Source organism: Trichoplusia ni, chromosome 8, assembly GCF_003590095.1.
Source record: "Trichoplusia ni isolate ovarian cell line Hi5 chromosome 8, tn1, whole genome shotgun sequence".
Taxonomy (NCBI): Eukaryota; Metazoa; Arthropoda; class Insecta; order Lepidoptera; family Noctuidae; genus Trichoplusia; species Trichoplusia ni.
Window position 1 is genome coordinate 11,310,671 of NC_039485.1, and position 22,090 is coordinate 11,332,760.

General features: G+C 40.5%; 3 protein-coding genes across 3 annotated transcripts in view; 2 read left to right on the plus strand and 1 right to left on the minus strand.

The window, feature by feature from the left end:
- LOC113496786 overlaps window positions 1–11,632 on the plus strand; it is a 21,138-nt gene extending 9,506 nt beyond the window's left edge. The window contains 31 exon segments of the mRNA XM_026876108.1: window positions 127–229; window positions 313–556; window positions 975–1,050; window positions 1,140–1,248; window positions 1,527–1,642; window positions 1,729–1,779; window positions 1,934–2,036; window positions 2,117–2,244; window positions 2,335–2,518; window positions 2,746–4,910; window positions 5,344–5,382; window positions 5,517–5,637; window positions 5,827–5,969; window positions 6,122–6,172; window positions 6,277–6,388; window positions 6,848–6,975; window positions 7,304–7,354; window positions 7,655–7,763; window positions 7,869–8,002; window positions 8,141–8,191; window positions 8,277–8,388; window positions 8,754–8,884; window positions 8,991–9,041; window positions 9,117–9,812; window positions 9,901–10,047; window positions 10,138–10,265; window positions 10,440–10,553; window positions 10,771–10,829; window positions 10,902–11,011; window positions 11,306–11,435; window positions 11,512–11,632. Of these exon segments, the coding sequence (XP_026731909.1) occupies window positions 127–229; window positions 313–556; window positions 975–1,050; window positions 1,140–1,248; window positions 1,527–1,642; window positions 1,729–1,779; window positions 1,934–2,036; window positions 2,117–2,244; window positions 2,335–2,518; window positions 2,746–4,910; window positions 5,344–5,382; window positions 5,517–5,637; window positions 5,827–5,969; window positions 6,122–6,172; window positions 6,277–6,388; window positions 6,848–6,975; window positions 7,304–7,354; window positions 7,655–7,763; window positions 7,869–8,002; window positions 8,141–8,191; window positions 8,277–8,388; window positions 8,754–8,884; window positions 8,991–9,041; window positions 9,117–9,812; window positions 9,901–10,047; window positions 10,138–10,265; window positions 10,440–10,553; window positions 10,771–10,829; window positions 10,902–11,011; window positions 11,306–11,435; window positions 11,512–11,626 (6,011 nt within the window). The 3' untranslated portion in view covers window positions 11,627–11,632.
- Window positions 11,633–11,834: 202 nt separating this feature from the next.
- LOC113496995 lies at window positions 11,835–12,439 on the plus strand. The gene has a single exon (XM_026876420.1). The coding sequence runs from the start codon at window positions 11,862–11,864 to the stop codon at window positions 12,087–12,089; it is 228 nt and encodes a 75-aa protein (XP_026732221.1). The 5' UTR covers window positions 11,835–11,861; the 3' UTR covers window positions 12,090–12,439.
- Window positions 12,440–12,450: 11 nt separating this feature from the next.
- On the minus strand, window positions 12,451–21,801 carry LOC113496983 (putative phosphoenolpyruvate synthase). The gene is made up of 23 exons (XM_026876405.1): window positions 21,562–21,801; window positions 20,873–21,127; window positions 20,490–20,658; window positions 20,293–20,403; window positions 19,916–20,155; window positions 19,544–19,671; window positions 19,155–19,316; window positions 18,772–18,947; window positions 18,506–18,654; window positions 18,293–18,429; window positions 18,071–18,212; window positions 17,567–17,714; window positions 16,928–17,194; window positions 16,545–16,676; window positions 15,939–16,088; window positions 15,594–15,758; window positions 15,086–15,302; window positions 14,264–14,508; window positions 14,004–14,152; window positions 13,363–13,590; window positions 12,983–13,172; window positions 12,774–12,891; window positions 12,451–12,646 (listed from the first exon to the last, which is right to left on the minus strand). Exons 1-23 carry the CDS (start codon window positions 21,674–21,676, stop codon window positions 12,477–12,479), a joined length of 3,963 nt encoding a protein of 1,320 aa, XP_026732206.1. The 5' UTR covers window positions 21,677–21,801; the 3' UTR covers window positions 12,451–12,476.
- Between the last annotated feature and the right edge of the window lie 289 nt (window positions 21,802–22,090).

A 22,090-nucleotide genomic window follows, 5' to 3' on the forward strand; every position in this document is an offset into this window, starting at 1 on the left:
TGGATAAAGCGGCCAAACATTTAGCCCAAGTTGGAACTGGAAAAGGTTTACTAATGTTTCAGATTTTTTGACAACTTTGCAAATAAGTACGTTTAGTTACATAACTAATGAAACAATTTTTATTAGGAAAAGCTCTGGAATATTTGGTGGATATGATGAAAGAAAAAGGTGAAACGCCTCTTGCCCAGTTACAAGGATATGAACAAACATATTCTGACGGCGCAAGAAGGTATGGTATTAAAGTATCACGGGTAGTTTATTTACTGTTATTTTATTACCTGTTAAGGTAAAAACTGATCCTTTTTTTTCAAGAATCGAGGAAGCTCCTTCTTTAGCCAATGATAAAGTAGACACAGGAGCATATGAAACAGTTAAAGGTAAACTCACTGCGATGACAGCTGCAAAACCGGCGCCACAACTCGCAGAACACTTGTCAGGTAGTAATTTGTTTTTAGTTTTTACAATTCACATGAAATTTTATTTCAAGGTCTTCAAAAGGGATAATGCTGCAGTGTTTGTGCAGAGCAGATCGGCACTAGCACATTCAGAAAACAATTTTTAATGACCGCAAGGAGTAGTATAGACCGCCGATGATTTAAAATAACGATAACCCCTAGATGAGTTTAAAATTGCAAAGAATGTATTATAATAATGCATCAGTGCAGAGAATGTAGAAATGAAGAAAACCATTCATTTCCAAAAGAAAAAAATGTTCAAAAAGTATGGGATGCTGCAACACGTTGCAACTTTTAAGCTAAGATAACTAAAATATGGTCATCAAATAATAGTTAATTACAAAGTGAATCTTCACAGAATAGTGAATGTCCAGTTGTGACAAGAATACGAGATTGTGTAATAGGGCGATTTGTTTACTGTGTGTGCTTGTGGCGCCCTCTGCGCCGAACTTTGCGTTCTACCCCCTATAGTTACGAAACTTTTTTATTATCAACTGTTATTGCTGAATACGTACAAAGACACTCAACTTTATAAATCTCCATTCAGGAGTGGTTGACGAATCATCAAAGTTTCTGGCGGCACCTGTACCTGAAAGTAAGTGCCGTACATATTTATCTTTAAGATATTTATATTTGATTAAAACTGGCGTTCAAAAACGAAAAAAAATATAATAAAATCAACAGCGGATGCCGACAAGCGAAAGGTATTAGGCGATTTAATGAGTCGAAAGGAAGACGAAATTCTTGGGGAAGAAGGTATTTACAAAATGACTTATAAGGAAGGTGGAAAAGAGTGAGTTAATTTCACTGTTATTGTATATAATTAAATTAATTTGGGTCCAGTTAAAACAATGAGTCATCATCATCAGGCTGTTATTTACTAGTCGAGTCGTTTTCTGAGAGCGTTTGCCTATCTGACACATAATTCAGCTTGCTTTCCGAACCCACCCATCTACGAAGCGAAAGTATCAAGTTCAATTGTAGCTTAACCTGTGACCAACTTGTGCAATCGTAGCTAAGCGACTAGCTCCTCCAGTTTGAACCAATAACTAAACCATATAATTATTTTAGAATTTTAAAAGCTCCCGTGGGAGTTACAGATGCTTACGATGAAGCAAAGAAACAAGAAATGGAAAAAAATGTGCACTCAGTAATTCCTGATAGCAAAATGATGGAGTTGCTTAAAGGTTTGGAATAACATTAATTTGTAATATGGAATACCTATCTGTTTGTTGGGTTATCCTTTCAATTTACCACAACTTTTTTTTTCTAGACCCTGCTAAAGAAAGTGCAGCTCATTTAACAGATGTAATAAAAGGCAGAGGTAAGATCATAATACTGTCACTTGCTGATATAGATGGGTATTTTGGCACAAGTTACTGTACTCTATAATCCAGCAGTTGCCCGCGAAGAGCTTAATTTAGTTAAATGACTGACTGATTTCAACTATGAGCTAAACTACTATATTTTACTTAAAGGTGAAGCAATGGACGTTATACACAAAGACTTGCAAAAAGAAAAAGATAAAGAATTTATAAATGTCGGAGACTTCAAGAAAACTCACGAACAGGCAGCAGATATGTATGAATTATGACATTTATATTTAATTTTCATCTATATTTTCTGCGTTTCTATTTCTATATTTAATAACCGTTTTTCAGGTTAGCGGATGCTCCACATTTCGGTGGTGAAAAAGCTTCACCTGTTCTTTTGGATAAGGTTGCGCATCAGGTTGACCAACTGCCGAAAGATACAGAGGGTAACAAACTGGCTAAAGAACATATGGACGGTAAATTCTATATCCACTAGCAGCACTCGATTCATCAGTTTAAATTCGATGGCTTTATACTTAAAGTAAACGTAATAAAACCAATTTCAGATGCCAGTAAGATCGCTTCAAAATACATTGCTGGTGAAGCCACAAAAGAAAGTAAGAACATTATCATTATCACGTCATGTTATTTCATAGTAATGATAATCATGTTGTTTGACCAAAGTGCCTATACTGGTCTAATTGAAATAAAGAATTTGACTTTGACTTTTGACATGTATGAATATATTATGTTACAGGTGGCTTAGATCCCCAGGCCCTTACTGCTTTAGACGCGTCTGGATTCAACGCAGACTCGGAGTAAGATTTGAATTTTCATAACATTTGACGTTACTTAAAAAAAAACATTTACATAAATGAAAATCTTTTTCTATAGTCATATGCAATCTACGTTCGCTTAAAATATGAACAGTTGGATTCTCGCTGCCTTTGCGTAAATTACCACAATTATATTTACAGAGAAGCACGCAGACAAGCCGCATTAAAGAGTAAACCAGGAGATGCCGCAGTTTCAGCTGAGGCCGGCGCTGAAGGCGGAGCTGGTGCTGGTGTCGGGGCCGCTGCTGGTGCCGGGGCTGCTGCTAGTGCCGGGGCTGCTGCTAGTGCCGGGGCCGTTGCTGGTGCAGCTGCCGGTACTGGGGCTGGCCCTGGTGCGGGTGTCGGAGGTGGAGCTCTCTCTGGCTTTTGGTCGGGCATCGCTGCTGCTGTGGCTGGTACTGGTACTAAAGCAGGTGCTGGTGCAACTGTGGGGGCTGGTACTGGGGCCGGTGCTGGTGCTGGTGTTGGTTCTGGTCCTGGTTCTGGTACTGGGGCTGGTGGTGCCGCCACAGGTGATGTTGGGGCCGGCAGTGTTGGGGCCGCCGGTGTTGGGGCTGGTGGTGTCGGAGCCGGTAGTGTTGCAGCCGGTGGGGCCGGCGTTGTTGGGCCTGGTGGTGTCGGAGCCGGTGGTGTTGGCGCCGGTAGTGTTGGTGCCGTTGGTGCTGGGATCGGTGGTGTTGGTGCCGGTGGTGTTGGCGCCGGTGGTGTTGGTGCCGGTGGTGTTGGGCCCGGTGGTGTTGGCGCCGGTGGTGTTGGGCCCGGTGGTGTTGGCGCCGGTGGAGTTGGAGCCGGTAGTGCTGGTGCCGGTGGCGTTGGTGCTGGTGTTGCTGGGATCCGTGGTGTTGGGCCCGGTGGGGTTGGTGCCGGTGGTATTGGGCCTGGTGGGGTTGGTGCCGGTGGTGTTGGGCCTGGTGGGGTTGGTGCCGGTGGTGTTGGGCCCGGTGGTGTTGGTGCCGGTGGTGTTGGTGCCGGTGGTGTTGGGCCCGGTGGTGTTGGGCCCGGTGGTGTTGGGCCTGGTGGTGTTGGACTCGGTGGTGTTGGGCCCGGTGGTGTTGGTGCCGGTGGTGTTGGTGCAGGGGGTGTTGGGCCCGGTGGAGTTGGTGCCGGTGGTGTTGGTGCGGGTGGTGCTGGTGCCGGTGGAGTTAGCGCCGGTGGTGTTGGTGCGGGTGGTGCTGGTGCCGGTGGAGTTAGCGCCGGTGGTATTGGTGCCGCTGGTGTTGGTGCCGCTGGTGTTGGTGCGGCTGGTGCCGGTGGAGTTGACGTCGGTGGTGTTGGGGCCCAAGGTTTTGGCGCCAGTGGTGTTGGTGCTGGTGGAGTTGGTACCGGCGGTGTTGGAGCCGGCGGAGTTGGTGCCGGTGGTGTTAGCGCCGGTGGTGTTGGGCCCGGTGGAGTTAGTGCCGGTGGTGTTAGGGCCAGTATAATTGGGTCCAGTGGTATTGGTTCCCTTTGGTCCGGGATCGCTGCTGCTGTGGCTGGTACTGGTACTGCAGCACGTGCTAGTGTAACTGCGGGGGCTGGTCCTGGTGCTGATACAGGGGCCGGTGCTGGTGCAGCTGTTGGGGCTGGTTCTAGTGCTGGTACTGGAGCTGGTACTAGAGCTGGTTCTGGTGCTGGTATTGGGGCTGGTACTAGAGCTGGTTCTGGCGCTGGTATTGGGGCCGATGGTGTTGGGGCTGGTGGCGGCGGGGTTGGTGCCGGTGGAGTTGGTGCTGGTGGTATTGGTGCGAGTGGGGTTGGTGCAGGAATTGCCGGAGTAGATGTTGAAGGTGCTTATGCAGACGAAGAAGCAAGACAAAGAGCCGGAAAAGGATGGCGAGGGATAGAAGGTGATGCAGGAATTGGTTTTGGAGGTCGAAGGGGAGGAAGGAAATCGAGCGGAGTAGGAACACCTGGAGTGGAAGGAGTTGACGCTGGAGTTGGTGCGGTACGAGCTGGATCTTTACCTGGAGTGGTTGGTACGGGTGGTCCTGGTGGAGCTCGTGTACCAGGAGGCGTTGGTGGTGTTGGTGGACCAGGCGGTGCTGGCAGAGCCGGAGGATTTGGAGGTTCTGGAAGTTTTGGAATACATAGAGGGGTGGGAGGACCTGGATTTACCTCTGTTGCCACAGGAGGCAGTTGGCCGTTAAGAGAAAAGTTCAAAGAAGGTATACCATATGGAATGGAAAACGAAGAGCAAAGACGTCGAAGATTAGCTGAAGAGGAAGCTCACAGACGATACGAAGAAGAAGAAAGAAGGAGGTTGGGTGATGCGGAATATTACCGGCGACAATCCGAAAAGAGGAGGCTTGAAATGGAAGCTGCCCGCGGTAAGAAATACTTTAATTATTATTTTATTATTCATTTATTATTGAGACCGTTGCCCTAAACTGTTTTTCGGGTTAAAATATTCGTACTATATGTGCGGCTTACAACATTTACGAATATCCTGGCTTATTAAAGAAAGTCATTTATGCCCATGGGGTGTTATTTAAAGCGTTTATTCACCATACTTAATGTTTTTGTTATTCTGTGTACCTATTTAATAAAGGTTCATCCCATGCAATAAAATTGTTTTCGGCCGATAACTTTGATACACTAAAATTTGAAGGATCGAAAAATTGCTCATCACAGTCGATGTTTTTCTTAGTGCATTATAAATTAAAGGTTTAATCAATGTCAGTGTACAAAATACTAAGTACTTATTATTATTTCCCATATTTTGTTTTAGTTATAATTTAAAGGTTCAATTGGATTCCACAGGTGGTTCATATTATGGTGTCGGCGGTGCGTTAGGTGCTGGTGAGTGACACACTTGCTAATTTCAATAATGATATTATTTTGCATTTAATTCATATAGGATAATAATTTTAATTGAATGATGAATTGAATGATTTCAAACGTATTTTATGTCAAATTAAAAACTGTTTATTTAGATTACGATCCAGAGCATGAGGCCGCATTAGATATCTTACATAAAGAATTGAGAGCCCGCGGAGCAGAAATGTTCTACCAACAGCCTCAGACCACACTCACGCATGCGCAAGCCTCCGATTGGTAAATATGATATTAATTTCTCTTGCAAATGTGTATGACAGCAATTTCATAAAATATAAGCTATTCCCAAAAAGACTCCTCAAGTGGATTCTCAAATTTCCGCAATTCGGCTGAATCTGAATTTAAATGTCTTAAATGTGTTTAAGTCTTTGAAGCGAACTCAGTATAATGTAATATTTCCACGTCCAGGATCGCCATGGAAGAACCCTTCAGAATAGACAAGACTGTAAGGGAATCTGGAGACACAGCCCGACTACAGAAGAAGTTTGAGAGGAAACTCAATGCTATTGTCATGAAAGCAACTCCGCCAGATTTGTACGATAGCATGCAAGGTACGCGTACAGTAAATTAATAGGTAAAATACTCATAATAAAAATGCTATTATTCATAGTTTAAAATTCTGAGTGTTCTGACCTAGTATAGTAACCATAATTTTGAAGTAAATTTGTCAAAATCTTAACTCTCCTAACTCTTATTTGTTTAGATGTCGTCATTGAAAGTGCCAGAAGACTTTCAGAGTTCTTCGTTGCCACTAGTAAGTAAATGCATCTTTATTGAACTTACTTAGATATTTGTTAGAGGATTTTTAATACACCCTAAGGAATGAAGTTTTACTTGAATAATTCATTAATTTATCAGATTACAAGGCCCTTGTCCGAGAAGCTTTGATATCGGAAATGCAAAAGCGCGGTAACGAAATACTCGCAGAAATAGATGGCGCCGCTGAAAGTTTCTTCTTTGCTGCTCAAAGGTTCGGTTTTACTATCTACTTCAACGCTTTTTAAAGAGCTAGCAAAGCGTCTCGCTGACACTTCTCGTTATCCAAAGGCTGGCTTTTACCTAGCTCAGAGGATTAGCATTGCCATTCAACATGGCAATGCTGCCAGCCTTTTGGGCATACTTCCAGCCGGCAGCGATGCCGATGAATTATTTGATGCCTTAATTTAATTATTGTTTGATTTTTTTTGTATATAGCAAATGATTGTGCTATAAATAAATGTTAAATTCCACTTCAGTCTTTTCTAAAGTTCTATTGTAATTAAGATTCATATGACATCTTTTCCAAAAGTTTATTGTTGAGGGTCTATCTACATGGTGTAGAATGACTCTGGAGTCTTTAGGAGGTGGTGTAAGTTTTCATCACGACATGTTTCAAATACGACAAACAAAAGTATGTATTATTTACTTGTCTATTTTCCAAAAATTAAAGGCTAAAGAAAGAAAGGACATATGAACTAAACGCACCCTGGTACCAAGTGTCATATCTCTTGTCTAAGAAGATGGAAGACATGATCAGATGCCGGTCGATGGCGCGGAAACTGACTGCTACAATGAAGGGTACAATACACATTTCACAACTTTCACATAACCCCATCTAGTCTCAAACTAAGCATCTTATATTATGAGTGCTAGACAACTGACATATACCTATATATGTACGTATATAATTCTTAGTTCTCAAAATATACATAGTATAGATAAAATACACTTAGACACAGAACAAATAACCGTACTCATCACATAAACATTTGTCCTGGGTGGGAATTGAACCCACAACCTCCGGTATAACCTGCCTGCTATACCGGAGGTTGTGGGCCACCACAAGAGCAACAGGCCATTCAATGCATCATAAAGGATCAGTTGAATTAACTTTTGTGTTTTTCAGAACACGTAAAAGTAGCAGCAGACTTTTTATCGGGGCTGGTCACAAAACCGGGTAAGTACTGATATTATGATCTACGTTCGTATTTCATCGAAACGGAAAGTATTTTCTTCAATTAATAATGTAACGCATTTCCTCTTCCGGTTTAAGTGTTCATGCACAAGAATAAACGATATTGATACGCGAATATAATTTAACAGCTAAGACGAATATTTTTCTTTAATAACTATTAATATTCTTGGGCTAATATAAACTATTTTCGGTTTTTAAAAAGAAAATGATAAAGTAGAAAAACGAAAGTCAATAATAATCGATTAATTTTTTTGCCACTAAATTATTTTCCATTTATTTTAGATGACAAAATTGAAGCATACATCGCCTTATTAGGTGAAATGGAATCTGCGGGTGAATCTCTGCTTATTGAGGGTGATATACCAAAAACTTATAAGGAAGCAGCGTCTTAGTAAGTTTCTTTCTTTTTATCATCCCAAGGAACTTTACCATATAGTTCTATAGTTCTGCCTTCACATTTTTTTAACTTTTTTCATCATGAACTTCGTATTAACAGTCTACGGCAGCTGACGTCTTTCGAAGACCAAATTGGACGTCCTAACGACAGTCTGCAAACAACTACTCAAAATAGGCTCAAATCCCTAATGTCAAATGTCTCTCCGAGTGGATACAATCAGAGTGACATGGACGGTAAGTAACTTCCACATATTTTATATTTAAACAATCTATGTCCAACCGAATAAAAAAAGAAACAACAAGTCGGTTTATCCAGTCGAAATTCTGAGGCAGCAAACATAATAAAAATACAGACATTTTTTCTCATTTCAGATGTTATTAACGAAACAACGAAGCTGTTAGTTTCATACATAATGCTACAAGGTATTATTCAATATTTTTCATAATACACACTTACTGTATTACACACATTATTAGTAGATTCTAACACAAAATATGATAATTTTAGGTGAAAAGACAGAAGCATTGAAAGAAATGATTAATGCAATGGACGAAGCCGGTGACCGTGTGCTGCTCCGACACGGAACGATAACCAAATCCTACAAAGAAGGTGCTGATTTGTAAGTATACAAGTGTTTGTCCTGAAGGTGTACTAAGTTACCAACTCCCAAACTAAAAGTATAGCAGTTGTGAAAATGAAAAATTGCGTGTACAGTGCAGAGCGGCGTCTACCTCTTACAACTGCAAATATCTTCCTTAAGTTGGCGATAGATTGATTTTGTAATTATAATCATCATCATCCATCTTAGTCCACAGCTGGACATACGTGTGTCTCCCATGCACTTCACAGAGATCGATCTCCAACTCTTCTTTTCTCCCTTTCCAATCCTTGCCCTGTCTTACGAATATCATCGCCCCACTTGGGTACAAGGCGCCCTACTACGTTTATGTAACCGAACTTTAAGTGGAACCCATATTTCAACAGATTAAGAGAAAAGAACACAGATCAACTCAGTACGCCAAACGCAGACCCAGTCGTGACAAGGAAGATACAAATTAAACTTACCAATTTGATGCAAAGGAAAACATCTGAACAATATCAACCACTTATAGATGGTAAGACAAAATAGTTTATAGTGATTAAACTGATGAGTATTGAACAGGTCATAATAAATAATAAATAATAAATATATATTAATAAACATACATATTTTTTTTACAGACGTCATCGATGATGCCACAATGTACCTTGCCGTACATTTCCTACAACCACGTAAGCTTACACATCCTAAAACCGTATTTAATATGAGTAACGTTCACCTATCTCAATACTTTTTTCGTTTTATAGAGGTGATCAAAGTGTGCAAGTGCATGAAGAACGTGTTCGTGCAGTGCGAGCTGTGGTGTGACGAGATCCTCCGGCGCGTGGCCCGGCCGTGCTGCTCGTGTTCACAGCCGGTGTCCGCGCAGCTGCTGCACGAGCTCGCCTCCTCGCAGCGCATGCGCGCCCCCTCCGGCTCCTCGCGCATGTTCGCTCCCGGCATATCCCTCTCCACGTGCCCGTCACGACTGAACAGAGGATCCCGACTAAGCTCCCCACAAAAATGTCCTGCTCCTCATCCCACACCCGATTGTCTTAAGGGACCGACCACTTCTTACCTTATGTACGGCTCATCTTACGATCAGATATTTGGTGGAACGAACCGGAACACAGCTACAAGCTCGTCAGATTCAGCTCGCTCAGAATCACGAGCTCCAGTTGGACGTTCAAAGCGATCTTCGACAGTGCAATCCCTTTTGAATGATATACACTCAGATAATATGAAATATTTAGAAGGCATTTCATTTGACCATATTAAACCGAAGATTCCGGAGAAGTCCTCGAAATCTTATCATACTCCTGACAGTACAATGTTTACTGGCACGTCACAAGATGGTCAAAGTGGCTTCTCTTTCAAGAATTTTCCAACAACGATGTTTGCTAACATTCAAATGTCTGAAAGACCTCCCACGCTGACGCAGGCTAAGAGTGGATACAGCTCTCGTAAGTTTAGTCCATTCGCAAATGCTTTCACGTTGTTTTCTTCCATACCGTTTTCCTAAATTTATTTATTTACTTGTAATTTGATTAGGAACCCCAATAATATCGACGGACCAAATGGCTGACTGGCACGCTATGATGGTGAGCTTGATGTGGAACGTGCAGGCGTGGCGGGATTGGATCCAAGAGAACATCACTCGCGCGTTGGCGCACCAACACAACTTTCACAATAGTGGAGGTAGACTGCTCTATAATAATGACTGTAATGTTTTTTTGTAATTCGGTTTGGTGCGTAAAACTACGTACATAATTTGTTAATAAATTGTAGAAGAAAACGGAGACAACTGGTCTACGTTTCAACGTAGAGTGTCTACTGAGGCTTTACAGTGGCGACAATATAGCGTGTTTAGCCGCCAGCTCACGACACGCCTTGCTTTGAGGTATAAGGATAAAGAAGTAAGACTATTTTTACTCTAACATTGTATTTCATATATCTTCTTTAAAATTAAGACATCATAACGTGCTACCCAAAACAACTAACAATGGTTTTGTTAAGACCTTTTTTATCCCACCTTAAAAAGCGATTGTAAATCAGTGGTTAATGTAAGGGGCCATTTGCTTCTATTACAGATAGTTTCTCCTATGCGGGCTACGGTGAAGACAAAAAAGTACTGGGAATGTCAAGAAGATATGCTAGAAATAATAGACATGTTTAATAGATGGACGCAGTGGCTTACGTTAGTGGTGAGTACTCTTTCCCCTAAGAGTGAGCATCGTTTTCCAAAAGCGTCCGATGTAAATGTAGCCCACCGTGGGGCAGAATCAACTATTATTTATTTTGATTAACCGTGCATAAGTTACCATACCGTTTTTTTATTCTCTTTCATTTAATTATCCACACAATCACATGAAAAGATTCGAACAAACATATACAAACAATACGTTTGCCTTGTGCCTACAGGTGAAAGAGACGGACTCTCTACATCATGTTTCGGGTTGCGATTTACCTTTATATCAACTGTAAGTGGCTTTAATTTAAAATATTTTACTAGTCTTTTTGCATAAAATGTACTATTATTAATTTTTGCGCAGACGTTGGAATCATCTAAAGAAAAAAGTCGAAGAGTATTCTAAAGATTGGATGAAATATAACATGCACTTAAAAGTGTCTTGGGAGCAGAAGTACAACTCAATTATTGCTGGTATGTTCTAATCTAAATGTATTAATCAGTCAAAATCATTTCTACTAGTCGTATTTTGTTTGTTTGTTCTATATTGTCTTCCTTGTATGAGCAGTATCAGTATCTTAAAATCCTCCAGTCTACTTAAAAGGAGACTGGAGGATTTTAAGATACTTTTTAAGATAAATCGCAGTCATTTCAGCATCACATCGTTTCTGCATTTGCTACAAGCAAGAGCAACAAGCAATTGATGACGATCCTAGTATTAGTTTTGGTAAATCATTTTCAAATGTAGTATCAATATCCTATGGACAGACTACTTGCCAACGTGGAAGCACCCCGGGCCGGTGTGGGTGGTGAGCGCTTGCGGGGCGGTGCCCAGCGGGGCGGTCGCCGCCGGCATCCACGACGGAGAAGTCATCTGGGTTGCCAGGACTACTCACAAGTAACCAACAACCTGTTCTTGATTTCCTTCCTTTATCCTTTAGTAATATTTTTAACTTGCATTTTTTTTTACGCAGATGCAATGTTCTGCCAGCGGCTCTATATCCTTCTAAGCATTGCTGCTTGGTTTATGCTGAAGGGGCGGTGCATCACTACACTAAATATCAGGCAAGCATACTATTTTTATACTAATAATTATATCCCATTTCCTTTCTCAGACTTACGTATAATGCGAGTGTTCTATTTGATACGATTGTTTCGTTTGGTACAGATATCTGATTTACTTCCCTTGGCCTATTCGTTATGTGCTACAAATATTTATTGATTACAACATCTGCCTATCAACATATGCCTACAAAACTGAAGTCATCGTTTACTGAATTCTTTTAATTTGTGGCTAATAATCATATAACGGTTCCCCAAGGTGATGTGTAACGCGGAGGTGCAGTGGATGGCGTGGCGCGGCGGCAGCATCAGCGAGCGCGCGGTGCGCGTGGCGGCCGGCGTGCACGTGGGCCGCGTGCACTACCGCGGCGACCATCTGCTGGGCGCCGTGCACGAGCCGCACTACCGCTGCCACGTCATCATCTTCGGCAGGCCCTTCGCCTTCAACTGCTACGAACTGCTCATGCTCGCTGAATCTAACGGTAACTAGACACTTGACGGGGATTTGGTCTAAATTTATGTGCTCTACTAATAATTTTATTAGTTACGGTCTGAGTTAAAGCTTTCTTGAGTTTCATGGTGATGGTTTTATAGCTTCACACTAATTAGGACATTGGCTCTCATATTTTTGCGTCCTTTTTGGTGGAGTTCCGAGAAAATGTTTGCGAAGGGAGGAATTCGCGGACTTAATATGGGTTTTGGATTTACGAAATGCGTAAATGTGATAGTGATGATTAGTCAGGTTTTTTTGAATTGAGAAGTCGGTTTATTTGCGTGAATGTTTTTATTGTCTTTGTTTATATTTATTTTGATACGTTTATTATATTTTATTTCTATATTTCATTGTTTTATTGTTTTAATACTTAGTTATTTGGGCTTAAATTACTTCCTCTGTTTTCTCTTCTGGCTGATCTTCTTTTATCTCCACCTTTTCTATGGTTCCCATGCTACCTGACAGCCTGACTAAATCTCCTGTTTTAAAGATGTCCGTAGCTTGCGCTGCACCTACGATGCACGGTAATCCATATTCCCGAGCTATTACGGCACCTGAAACAAGAATACATATTAGTTCGAAAATACATTTGGATGTTAGAATAAGCACTTAATAAAGCACTAATTGAAATGACAAATGATGAGAATGGAGGGTAGAAAATGTATCTAAAATAAAACGAACCATGAGAGATAAGTCCACCTAGTTCCGTCACGATGCCTGTCAGGAGCGGGAAGTACGGCGACCAGCCAATGTCTGTAGCGTGCGTTATCAGAACATCACCACGACGTAAATCTCCGATCTACAAAATAAACACGAAAAATAGTAAACGAAAGAAAAGACCTTTTACGTTCTCTAAAAAGTATCTTAATTCTTCTCTTTTCAACTCTCACCTCAGACAAATCTTTAACGACACAAGCTCTGGCAACCACGTCTCCTCCGTTCACCGACGTCGCTTTCATCTTGACATCGCCAGACAACACCTGCGGTCCATTCATCTCCAAAACCTTCACCCAACCGGTGTTTATTTCCGCGAACTTTAACTTACACCACCCCGGATGATATTGCTCACGTTGTAGGGCTCTGTTGACAGAATTTAACTTTTAATGTGTATTTTTTCCCTTGAAATGACTCGCTATTTCAAGCATAACAGCTTGTTGCTACAGAGGAGCCATAGCAATCAGCCCATTTTGGACACCAAGTAGACCAATACTAAAGGATTCATCTAATATTCATCGGATAATAGTTTATGTAAGTATAAATAATTTCTTACTTCTTCAATAAAGCTGGATCCCTTGTCGTTATATAGTTCTTGAGTTCATGTAGACGGAAATGGAAAATAAGTTCAGGGTGTGGGATGTACCACTTTCTGACCATCATGCGGCCCAAGCGCAGGAAACCTATTCTTATCTTGTGTATAGCCAGAATCATATGCGCCTTCGTTGACTCTCTGTGTCTGACGGTGCGACGGCATAGCGGCAGGACGTAACTAAGAATTTTCCTAAAACAAAGTTAATTTGATTTAAAAATTGTTTTTTTTCTGCCAGTCTGAACAAATTCAGCCTTATTTTTTTACGTACAGTAACTTCTTATCTGACCTGTGTAACTTGTATTCCTGTATCTTTAACACAGTATTCCAGTATTTAATTTTGCTACTCAGAATCAGAACAAGCATTCGTGGACATCACGAACGCTTGTCCTACTCGGGGAACCAACCTGCGATACATCGCACCGTGGGTTCGTCGTTGTTACCTGATCCACTCTATACTATCTGACTATCCGTGCAGTCTTATTAGTGTTACTTGAGTAATATGTAGAAGAATTGTACATTGAAAAAGGACAGCAATAAATCAAATTTGTCAGGTTTTTTCAACTATAATAATATCCTACATTAAACATAATAGTTCTACTCACTTGGTATTTGGTTTTTGGGGGCCGGTTAAAGCGGCTATCATGTCCTGACTACTTTTGACAGTTTTCTCTTCATTTGTAATGCGCAGGTTCTGGAGGACTTTCATCATGTCTTCTGGCACCAACACCCAAGGTTTTGTTACAAGGTCGAACTGAAAAGTGACAGTACGATTATTTTATATATTTTACGATTATTACATAGTCTTTTGTTAAAGTGACGTGACTTTATATTCAAAAAACATCAAAATCTGAAGGAAAATCACCTCCATAATGGCGCGATATCCGTGGTGTTCCAAAAATTCTCGAACATCGACGTAGATGTCATCGTGGAAGTTGAATTTCAGCCACTCGAGAGCTTTCTTTGGATCGAGAGCTCGAAACTCTTCAGCCCTCCCAGTCTTCTCTATTTGCCGGACAATGTTAGCCAAGGCCACCGGTACCTCGGCCGATAACACGTCACCCGAACTAAAAAGTCCGCCTATTTCATTGCACTGTTCTGGGGTAAATTCTAAAACACAATTTTAAGATTTATAAAAATAGATAGTGATGGGCTAATTATATCGTTTCCATGAGTTAGCAATTTTAAGCAATTTAAGATAGCCCACACCTGACACCTGTCACCTGTATAGGTATACATATTATCAGTCAATAATATCTTAACTTTAGGATTATAAACGGAATTTATATAGCATTGAATCTAGGTATATAGGTACCGAAATATAGGTATATCGTCCACAGTGACTTGTAATGCCAAAGCATGTATGGTAAAGGCACCAAATACGAGTTGCACTCAGAGCCATGGAACGAGCTTGACAGCGGTCTGAATCTACTTGTCTGAGCTTTTTACACCCTAATCCGTGTTTGGCTATAAATGTCTGCCGTGAGGACTCGACCAAAGTTTGATTTGAAATCTAACCAAGATCAGTGTGGACTGACGAAGTTATACTCCAATTTTCAAGATAGGTATTTAAAAAAGGTAATCAATCTTTAATAGAGGATCTAAATCCTGCTTTGTCATTTTATAAATACATTAAAAAAAACAGAACAAGCCGTAATTTTTCTTTCATTTAAATTCTTGCACTAACCTTGACTCCCTTCCAAATACACATTCATAGCTATTGATTGGCCACAAGTACTGGCCGTGCTAGTCGCGGCGTGGTTGTTTGAAAACAGTTTCATTTTCTGCTGTGACTCCCGGAGCATATTATACAACTCTTCAATACTATCCACGTCTATATCGTAATTCAATTCTCTGACAGCTTTTTCAGAACTCTCCATTACTTTTTTAGATGTTGCTATAGTCTAGAAATTGGTTATACATTATAATCAAGACTAAAAATAAATATGTTTAAGTGTCCTACTCGGACGATGGGCATGTAGAGTAAATCATTAAATACCGATCAAAGCTTGCCTGTATGAATGTTTGTTCCTCTAATCGCGCAAAAAACACTGAAGAGATTTGGATAAAACAGATAGTTTATAACCAAGATAAACAAGTAGGCTAGTTTATATCTCGATTTTATGTTTATTTTCGATTTGTAGAGGGCGGGCCCGCGGGCTGCTGTTATTATACCATAAAATATTGTTGAATACCTTAATCATGAGCCCGATTTGTGATAATTTGTCGAGCCAGTAAGGCGGCCGTCTATGTTTCGCCGTTTTTATAATCTGGTCGTCAGCAACCTCATGGCCGTGTATGGCCAATTCTATTAAGCGCATATTTACATCAAGTTCCTTAGGAATCTTCCTGTATAGAGTCTGAAAAAAAAATATCTTATGTGTATTAAATTTTAAATCAAGATATCACCAAAGAGTCGACTTCATGATATTAAGGAGTACAAATAAGCATACTTAAGTATGAGCCAAGACAGAAATCGCAAGGATAACATAGATAGATTAAAAAGCGTAATGACACAAAAAGGTTTCCTAAATACTTACATTGTAGAGTGCTATGGTGCATCTATTGTGGGTCACGAATACGGACTTATCGTAACCGCTTCCGTTGGTACCGGTCATATTATCCATACCTTGCATCAATGGCGTTAAAACTAGGTCATATGTCATAGGTGTAATTGGCTTCGGAAAGACCTATGGAAAAAATATATTGCTTATCTACATATTAGAAAAAAAATGATCATCATTTGTTTCTTTGTCAATCAATATGTCAAACTCTTCACGAATTGTGTAAGTTTATGTTTGTTAGGTGTTGGGGTGGGTAGTGAGTGTATGTGTAATTCATTTAACTTGGTTTGATTTGCTTGACCATATGAAATTGTGGTATATTGCATGAAAGATTTTCATAGGGTATTTCATACCATATGCTGTATAGAAATAAAATGCAGTAGTATAGCTATTTGCCGATTCTGTGAGTGACTTTGAGACGAGGATAAGTATGTATAACAAGAGAGATAAGTGTATCTATTTGGTTGTCCTTCCATGAGACAATCATTAATGTGTGTCTAAGATATATTTTCAGGGTTCAGCCAGGAGGAAAAATGTATCTGTAGCTTCATATTTTAATTATAAGTATTGAACTACACTTACCTCGCCTGCATTTCCAAATGACAACAATTCATCATCAGCCATGATAGGTGAGTCCAATTCGTGTAACAGCTCCTCGTCTGTCCACCGATCCAGGGACGTGATAGGGCGCGCTTGCAACAGGAATATCTCGGTCTAGGTAAAATAATGTTTTATGTTTCAAGTAACAATTATTTTCACTAGTTTAGAACTTTTAGTATAGGATGACTTTTCCAATTCGTCTGTATTTTGCTATTTTTTATATTTGTTTCCTCAGAACTTCGGACTGGACGAACCGATATTGTTGATTCTTTTTTGAATTTATCGTCAATTATAGAAATTTTATCACGTTTAGCTGAGGAGTTTTTAAAACTATGTTAGAATGTTTAAATAACATAAGTTCTTACCTCAGTAACAGCCCACTCTATATCTCTGCCAGCGCCCCACAGCGCTTCCTGGGATACACCGATTTTCGCTAGTTTCAATACTTGATCGTTTGTAATACAGGCAACGTTTCTTTCGTCTTCCGGCACATCTTCCATTGCAGTACCACTGCCCTCTGTCTTCACTCGCTGGTTCTTGGAACCTAGCTCAGTTTTTGTAATACTGAGTTTGCCAGTTGTGTCGCGATCCACTATGACCGTATCAGGCTCTACCGCACCGGAGACCACACTCTACCAACATATATACAGAAATGATGACTATCGGATTTAGGTTAGATAGTGTATCAAATAGAAGAAAGCGGTATAGAGAAGTATCTTAATAATTAATAGATTTTAAAAATGTAACTACCCATGTTTTTAATTCCATTCAAATTTTACCAAAATCGGTTAAGCCGTTTTTATACTAGTAAATTGCATTGTCAACGGGTACGAAGCTAACCTGAAAATTCCAGCCTGCTAGCTTATCGGGAAGTGCCTCAAAATTTAAACGACAAACAAACAACAATGTGAGTGTATAAAAAGTGGCGAAAATCGTGAGTCGTAAAAGCTAACGGTAAAGGAAAAACTAGTTTTAATATTAAATAATAAATAAGTATAACATACCTCGCCTAATCCATAATTGGCAGTAATGAGCAGTTTGGAAGGGTCTCCATGCGCGGGGTGTCGCGTGAACATGACACCGGCAGCGCGCGGCGCCACCAGCGCCTGGACCACCACGCCACCGCCACACACACACTCCTGACCGTTCTGTCTGGACCACGACATACAATACAATACAGTAATGAAACCGGGTAAAAGAGAACGAGCATAGATTACCACGCTTAATATTTTGCAGTTCGAAATTACATCTTAAATCTACATTACCTACGTAACTTGAACGTTGATGTGAAACTTATGACGCGTTGGATTATATAAAATTTCGTGTCATTGTGTACGAAATTGAACTCCTCCGAAAAGGTTCGACCGATTCATATAATATTTTGTGCACAAATTTGGTAGGTCTGAGAATCGGACAACATCTATTTTTCATACGCCTTTTTTATTCCCTGAAAGTCAATTGCATGGCAAAACAACCCATGCTGGGAGAGCTAGTTTCACTTCTTATACCTGCGATAATACGCGCTGGTGAAAGCGAACATAGATCCCCAGCATTTCTGGACACCCTCGAGTATGTCAGCATCGCTCATACATCCAAGAATCGTTTCATTTTGTCCGGCGGCCGATAGCTCCTCGCTGTCTTCTCCAACAGCTGTCACGAGTACAAGAACATATTATTATGGGTCATTTTAGCACCATAACAAAATATAATTTCTTAGTAAATTTCGTCACCTGACGAGCGTACTGCAAATCTTAATTCAGGACCAAGATTCTGCTCCGTAGCTTTCGACCTCAACATTTTAATCTGTTCCAGAATTTCTTCCCGAACCGGTGTCCTGATTTCTGTTGTAGCAAGCAGTTCCGAAGCCCTGAAAATGAAACAAAACATATTAATATATCTGTTTTTACGATAGTGCTGCATTAGAAAACAGAGACAAAACTTACGTTTTACATTTCTCTTTGAAATTATTTTCATTGTAATCTTCATTAGCAGCCTCTATCTCACGAATAGCAGCTATCAGTTCAGGGTTGAGCTCAAGATGTTTTTCTAAGGCTTTGGTTGTTAAGCAAAAGCCAGGTGGCACTCGGTAACCCTGTTACAGCAAAAGACACCTTATTATAATACATAAAGGTCCAAACTTGTTTGCAAGATTTAATACGAACACTTAGAATTTCATATGGACTATCCAGTGGTTGTTTGACCATCATACCTCCTCTTTTTGGACAGACGCCAGCAAGGCTAGCGATGCTCCTTTTCCCCCGACATACATAGGGCAAGCTGCGCCGCGGTCTTCAAACGAGACACAGTAGCCGACCTCACCCGCTTGTTTCTCTGTCAACCACTTAAGGAGACGAGCTGGGGCGATCCGGGACGGTTCAGATATCACTGGAATCACATTACTTTTATACATCAGAAAATGGCTACAAAAAAGGAAAAGATAAAGCAAAAGCAAACACTAGAACCTTGCAAGATCTATTCACGATAATCGAAATCGAAAATCCTGTCCTTAAGTCTGTACTGTGTTCTATAGGAAAAAAAAATGGAGACCCTTGCATCTGCCCCTATGAGTAGAGGAGAGAGTAGTATTTTTACCTAATGGTTCATATCCGAGTTCCAAAATGCCCGTCCCGGACTCACAGTTGATGTCCACTTGCATGGTACGATACACTATCTCCTGCTGGTAAGGAACCCCACTGAATAATTTGCCGCCATCAGGGTTGATCCTAAGCACCAGTTTCAGGGTACTGATGTCGGCTGAAATAATAATCATTATTTTTAGTTAGGCAAGGTATTTTTAGGTTTGATTGAATTTCTTTATAGGCCAGGTTTCTATTAGATCATTAAAAAAAACGCATCTTTATACGTAAAGGAGTCCAAATACCAAATGAATTGCAGACTCCTTGCATCTTTTTTATTAATGTTCCCACTAACTCAAAAAGATAATAGAACAACTAAAAACACTGAAGAACATCATAACTTACTGCTCACTTGAATGGTGTAGACGTTAGGGATTCCGTCAGGTCTCTCGCAGAAGTCTGACATCTGTAGGTCGGTGTAGTTTATAGTACTCGATGTGAAATCCGGATATCTGACGCATCCTGATATGCAACTAGAATAAATATTTAATTAGAACTACAGCAACCAGAAACTCTGTCAACTCTTAAGGCTATAGACTGACGGACCGGATTTCAATTTCACTAGAACTGCAATTTGCAGTTTGAGCCTTACAGTGTAGGTGTACATATAAGCGTTTATCATAAGGAACAATAGACTTTTAATATTTACGTTCGGTGTCCATTTTTCTTTTTTTTCAGATACTTGATTTAAAATAATCTTCATAAAATGTCACTTACTGCGTCAAAACATTCTTGTAGGACAGGCAATGAAGCTGCACGGCGGTACCATCTTTAGCCGAAGCAGTGATGGCCACGGACCGTCTAAGGCCCTCATACGCGTGAGGAGCCCACCTCCTCTCCTTAACGCCCCGGGTCTGTAGGTACACGCTCTTGTCGGCATCGCCTACCTCAGTGAACGACAGGAACCGACCCTGCACCGTACCCCATTGAAGCCAACCACCTTCTTCCCATTTGCCCCTGATATGAAAAGAAAACATTTCAATTAATCGTTTTATGGCACGTTTGTAATTATTGGTGAGAGGCGTATATTATTTTTCCCAAAATGACTACGAGAATAGTTTAACTACATCCACATGTGCAATTTAACGACTTACAGCATATGTGCGTACTCTGCGCCACTCCACGTTTCTAGAGCCAGTGTCTCAGCAGCCAGTTTGTTATTCCAATCTTCTGGATATTTTATCGGATGCGTAGCTGAAGACCATCTAAGAAACATCACAAAAGTAGTAAATAGGTAGGCTCAACAGTTAAAGATAATATAATCAAGTTCCTCTTAACTTATGACACTCACAGAAGGTTCAATTTGACATGTTGTGTGACTCCATCCTCAACTCTTGTTAAGAGACCGTTGTACAAGAATCTATAGCGTTCCTGGTTATCTAACACCTGAAACTTTAGGCCATTCGCACTCCAGCCGCCGTCGACATTGTCCCAGGCACAGACCGCAGTGTCGGGATGCTCTGGAAAAATAAGTAGGCTAGTATTAATTTGTGATGGCCTTAAATTAATTATGACTCATAATAATCGTAAGCATTAAGCCAGTTATCAAATAATTGTCTGTTAGGTAAATGCCCAATAGACGTAAGCATGGAACATCATTTATCATAAAGGTTGGAATTTTACTCGCAAGCACTTTTAAACTTAAACCATGCACGATTAAAAAAACTACTTTACGTGGTAATTTATAAGTAGTTCCATCTGGCAATTTGACGTGGACTACAACTTCTGCTAGCGGCTGCCTTCCGCACAGCTTCCGGATTGAGAGCAGGAGTGTTGAGCCGTCGGGGGCAGTCGCCCGGACAGAGAAGTTGTCCCATCCTGAGTACTGCTCCGTGCGAGGCAGCTCGTGGAGTTTCGTTGGCTTCAGCTGAGACTTCCACCGACTCACCGCAAACCGCGCAAATAGCAAGCGCAGTGAGTAGTTCCAGCCTTTCAATTGAAAAATAACTAGTTTAACTTCTAAAAAATAAATTCAGGTTGAGTAGAGATGGCATTTAGAGAGTTAGTTGTTAAGTAGGTACATATTGCTATTGCAATCCATAAAATAAACTTTTTGGGTAGTTTCTATTTGTAATGCACTATCATTTTATACAGATACTGGTGTGTATGACTAAAAAGAAGACAAAATAACAGATCACTGGCAATTAATTATTATCCAACTAAGTATGTCGAAATACAAGATCCGGAAACAATCTAATCAAAATTAATCTTCGAAAGCAGACTAATCATTCAAGCTCATTCATTTTATAAAACAGCAACTATTCAATGATATTAAATAATTACGATATGTATAGTTAAGTTATGTATAGTTTGAGACATGATAACATGCCGTTTATTTACGTTGAAATCTCTTATTTACTTACCCCCATTCTTGTATGCACCCTTACTTGGCGTCTCCTTCTTGAAAATGAGTAAATACAATACCAGAGCACCAGTAATTAGCCCAGATTGGAGGAGAATATCAAACAAATCCAACATTCTGCACTATTGTTTGTAGCATAAACAAAAACGTAACGTAATTTGTGTTCAATGTCAACCAGATATTAGTGCGCACGTCGTTCACGCGCGCGACTCTGCCCGAAACAAGTGTTGATAACGCAGCTGGTTCTAATCACAGTTAAGTAACTATCTGTAATCCCTCCGATATCTACAAGCTACTTATACTGGAACAAATCGTTATTGTTGTTATGCTATCCGTAGGTAATTACCGAGATTGTCAACGACGAATAGTCGTCAAACAAGGCAGTGTATGTATCTATGACGAAGACGCGTCGAGACTTCCAATCTAAATGATGGTGTAGAACTCGAGTGCTGTATGTATTTTTAGGTCACATAATTACGTACCGCGCATAAAGTTGTTTGATAGGTTCTCTAAATATAATAATGTTTTTT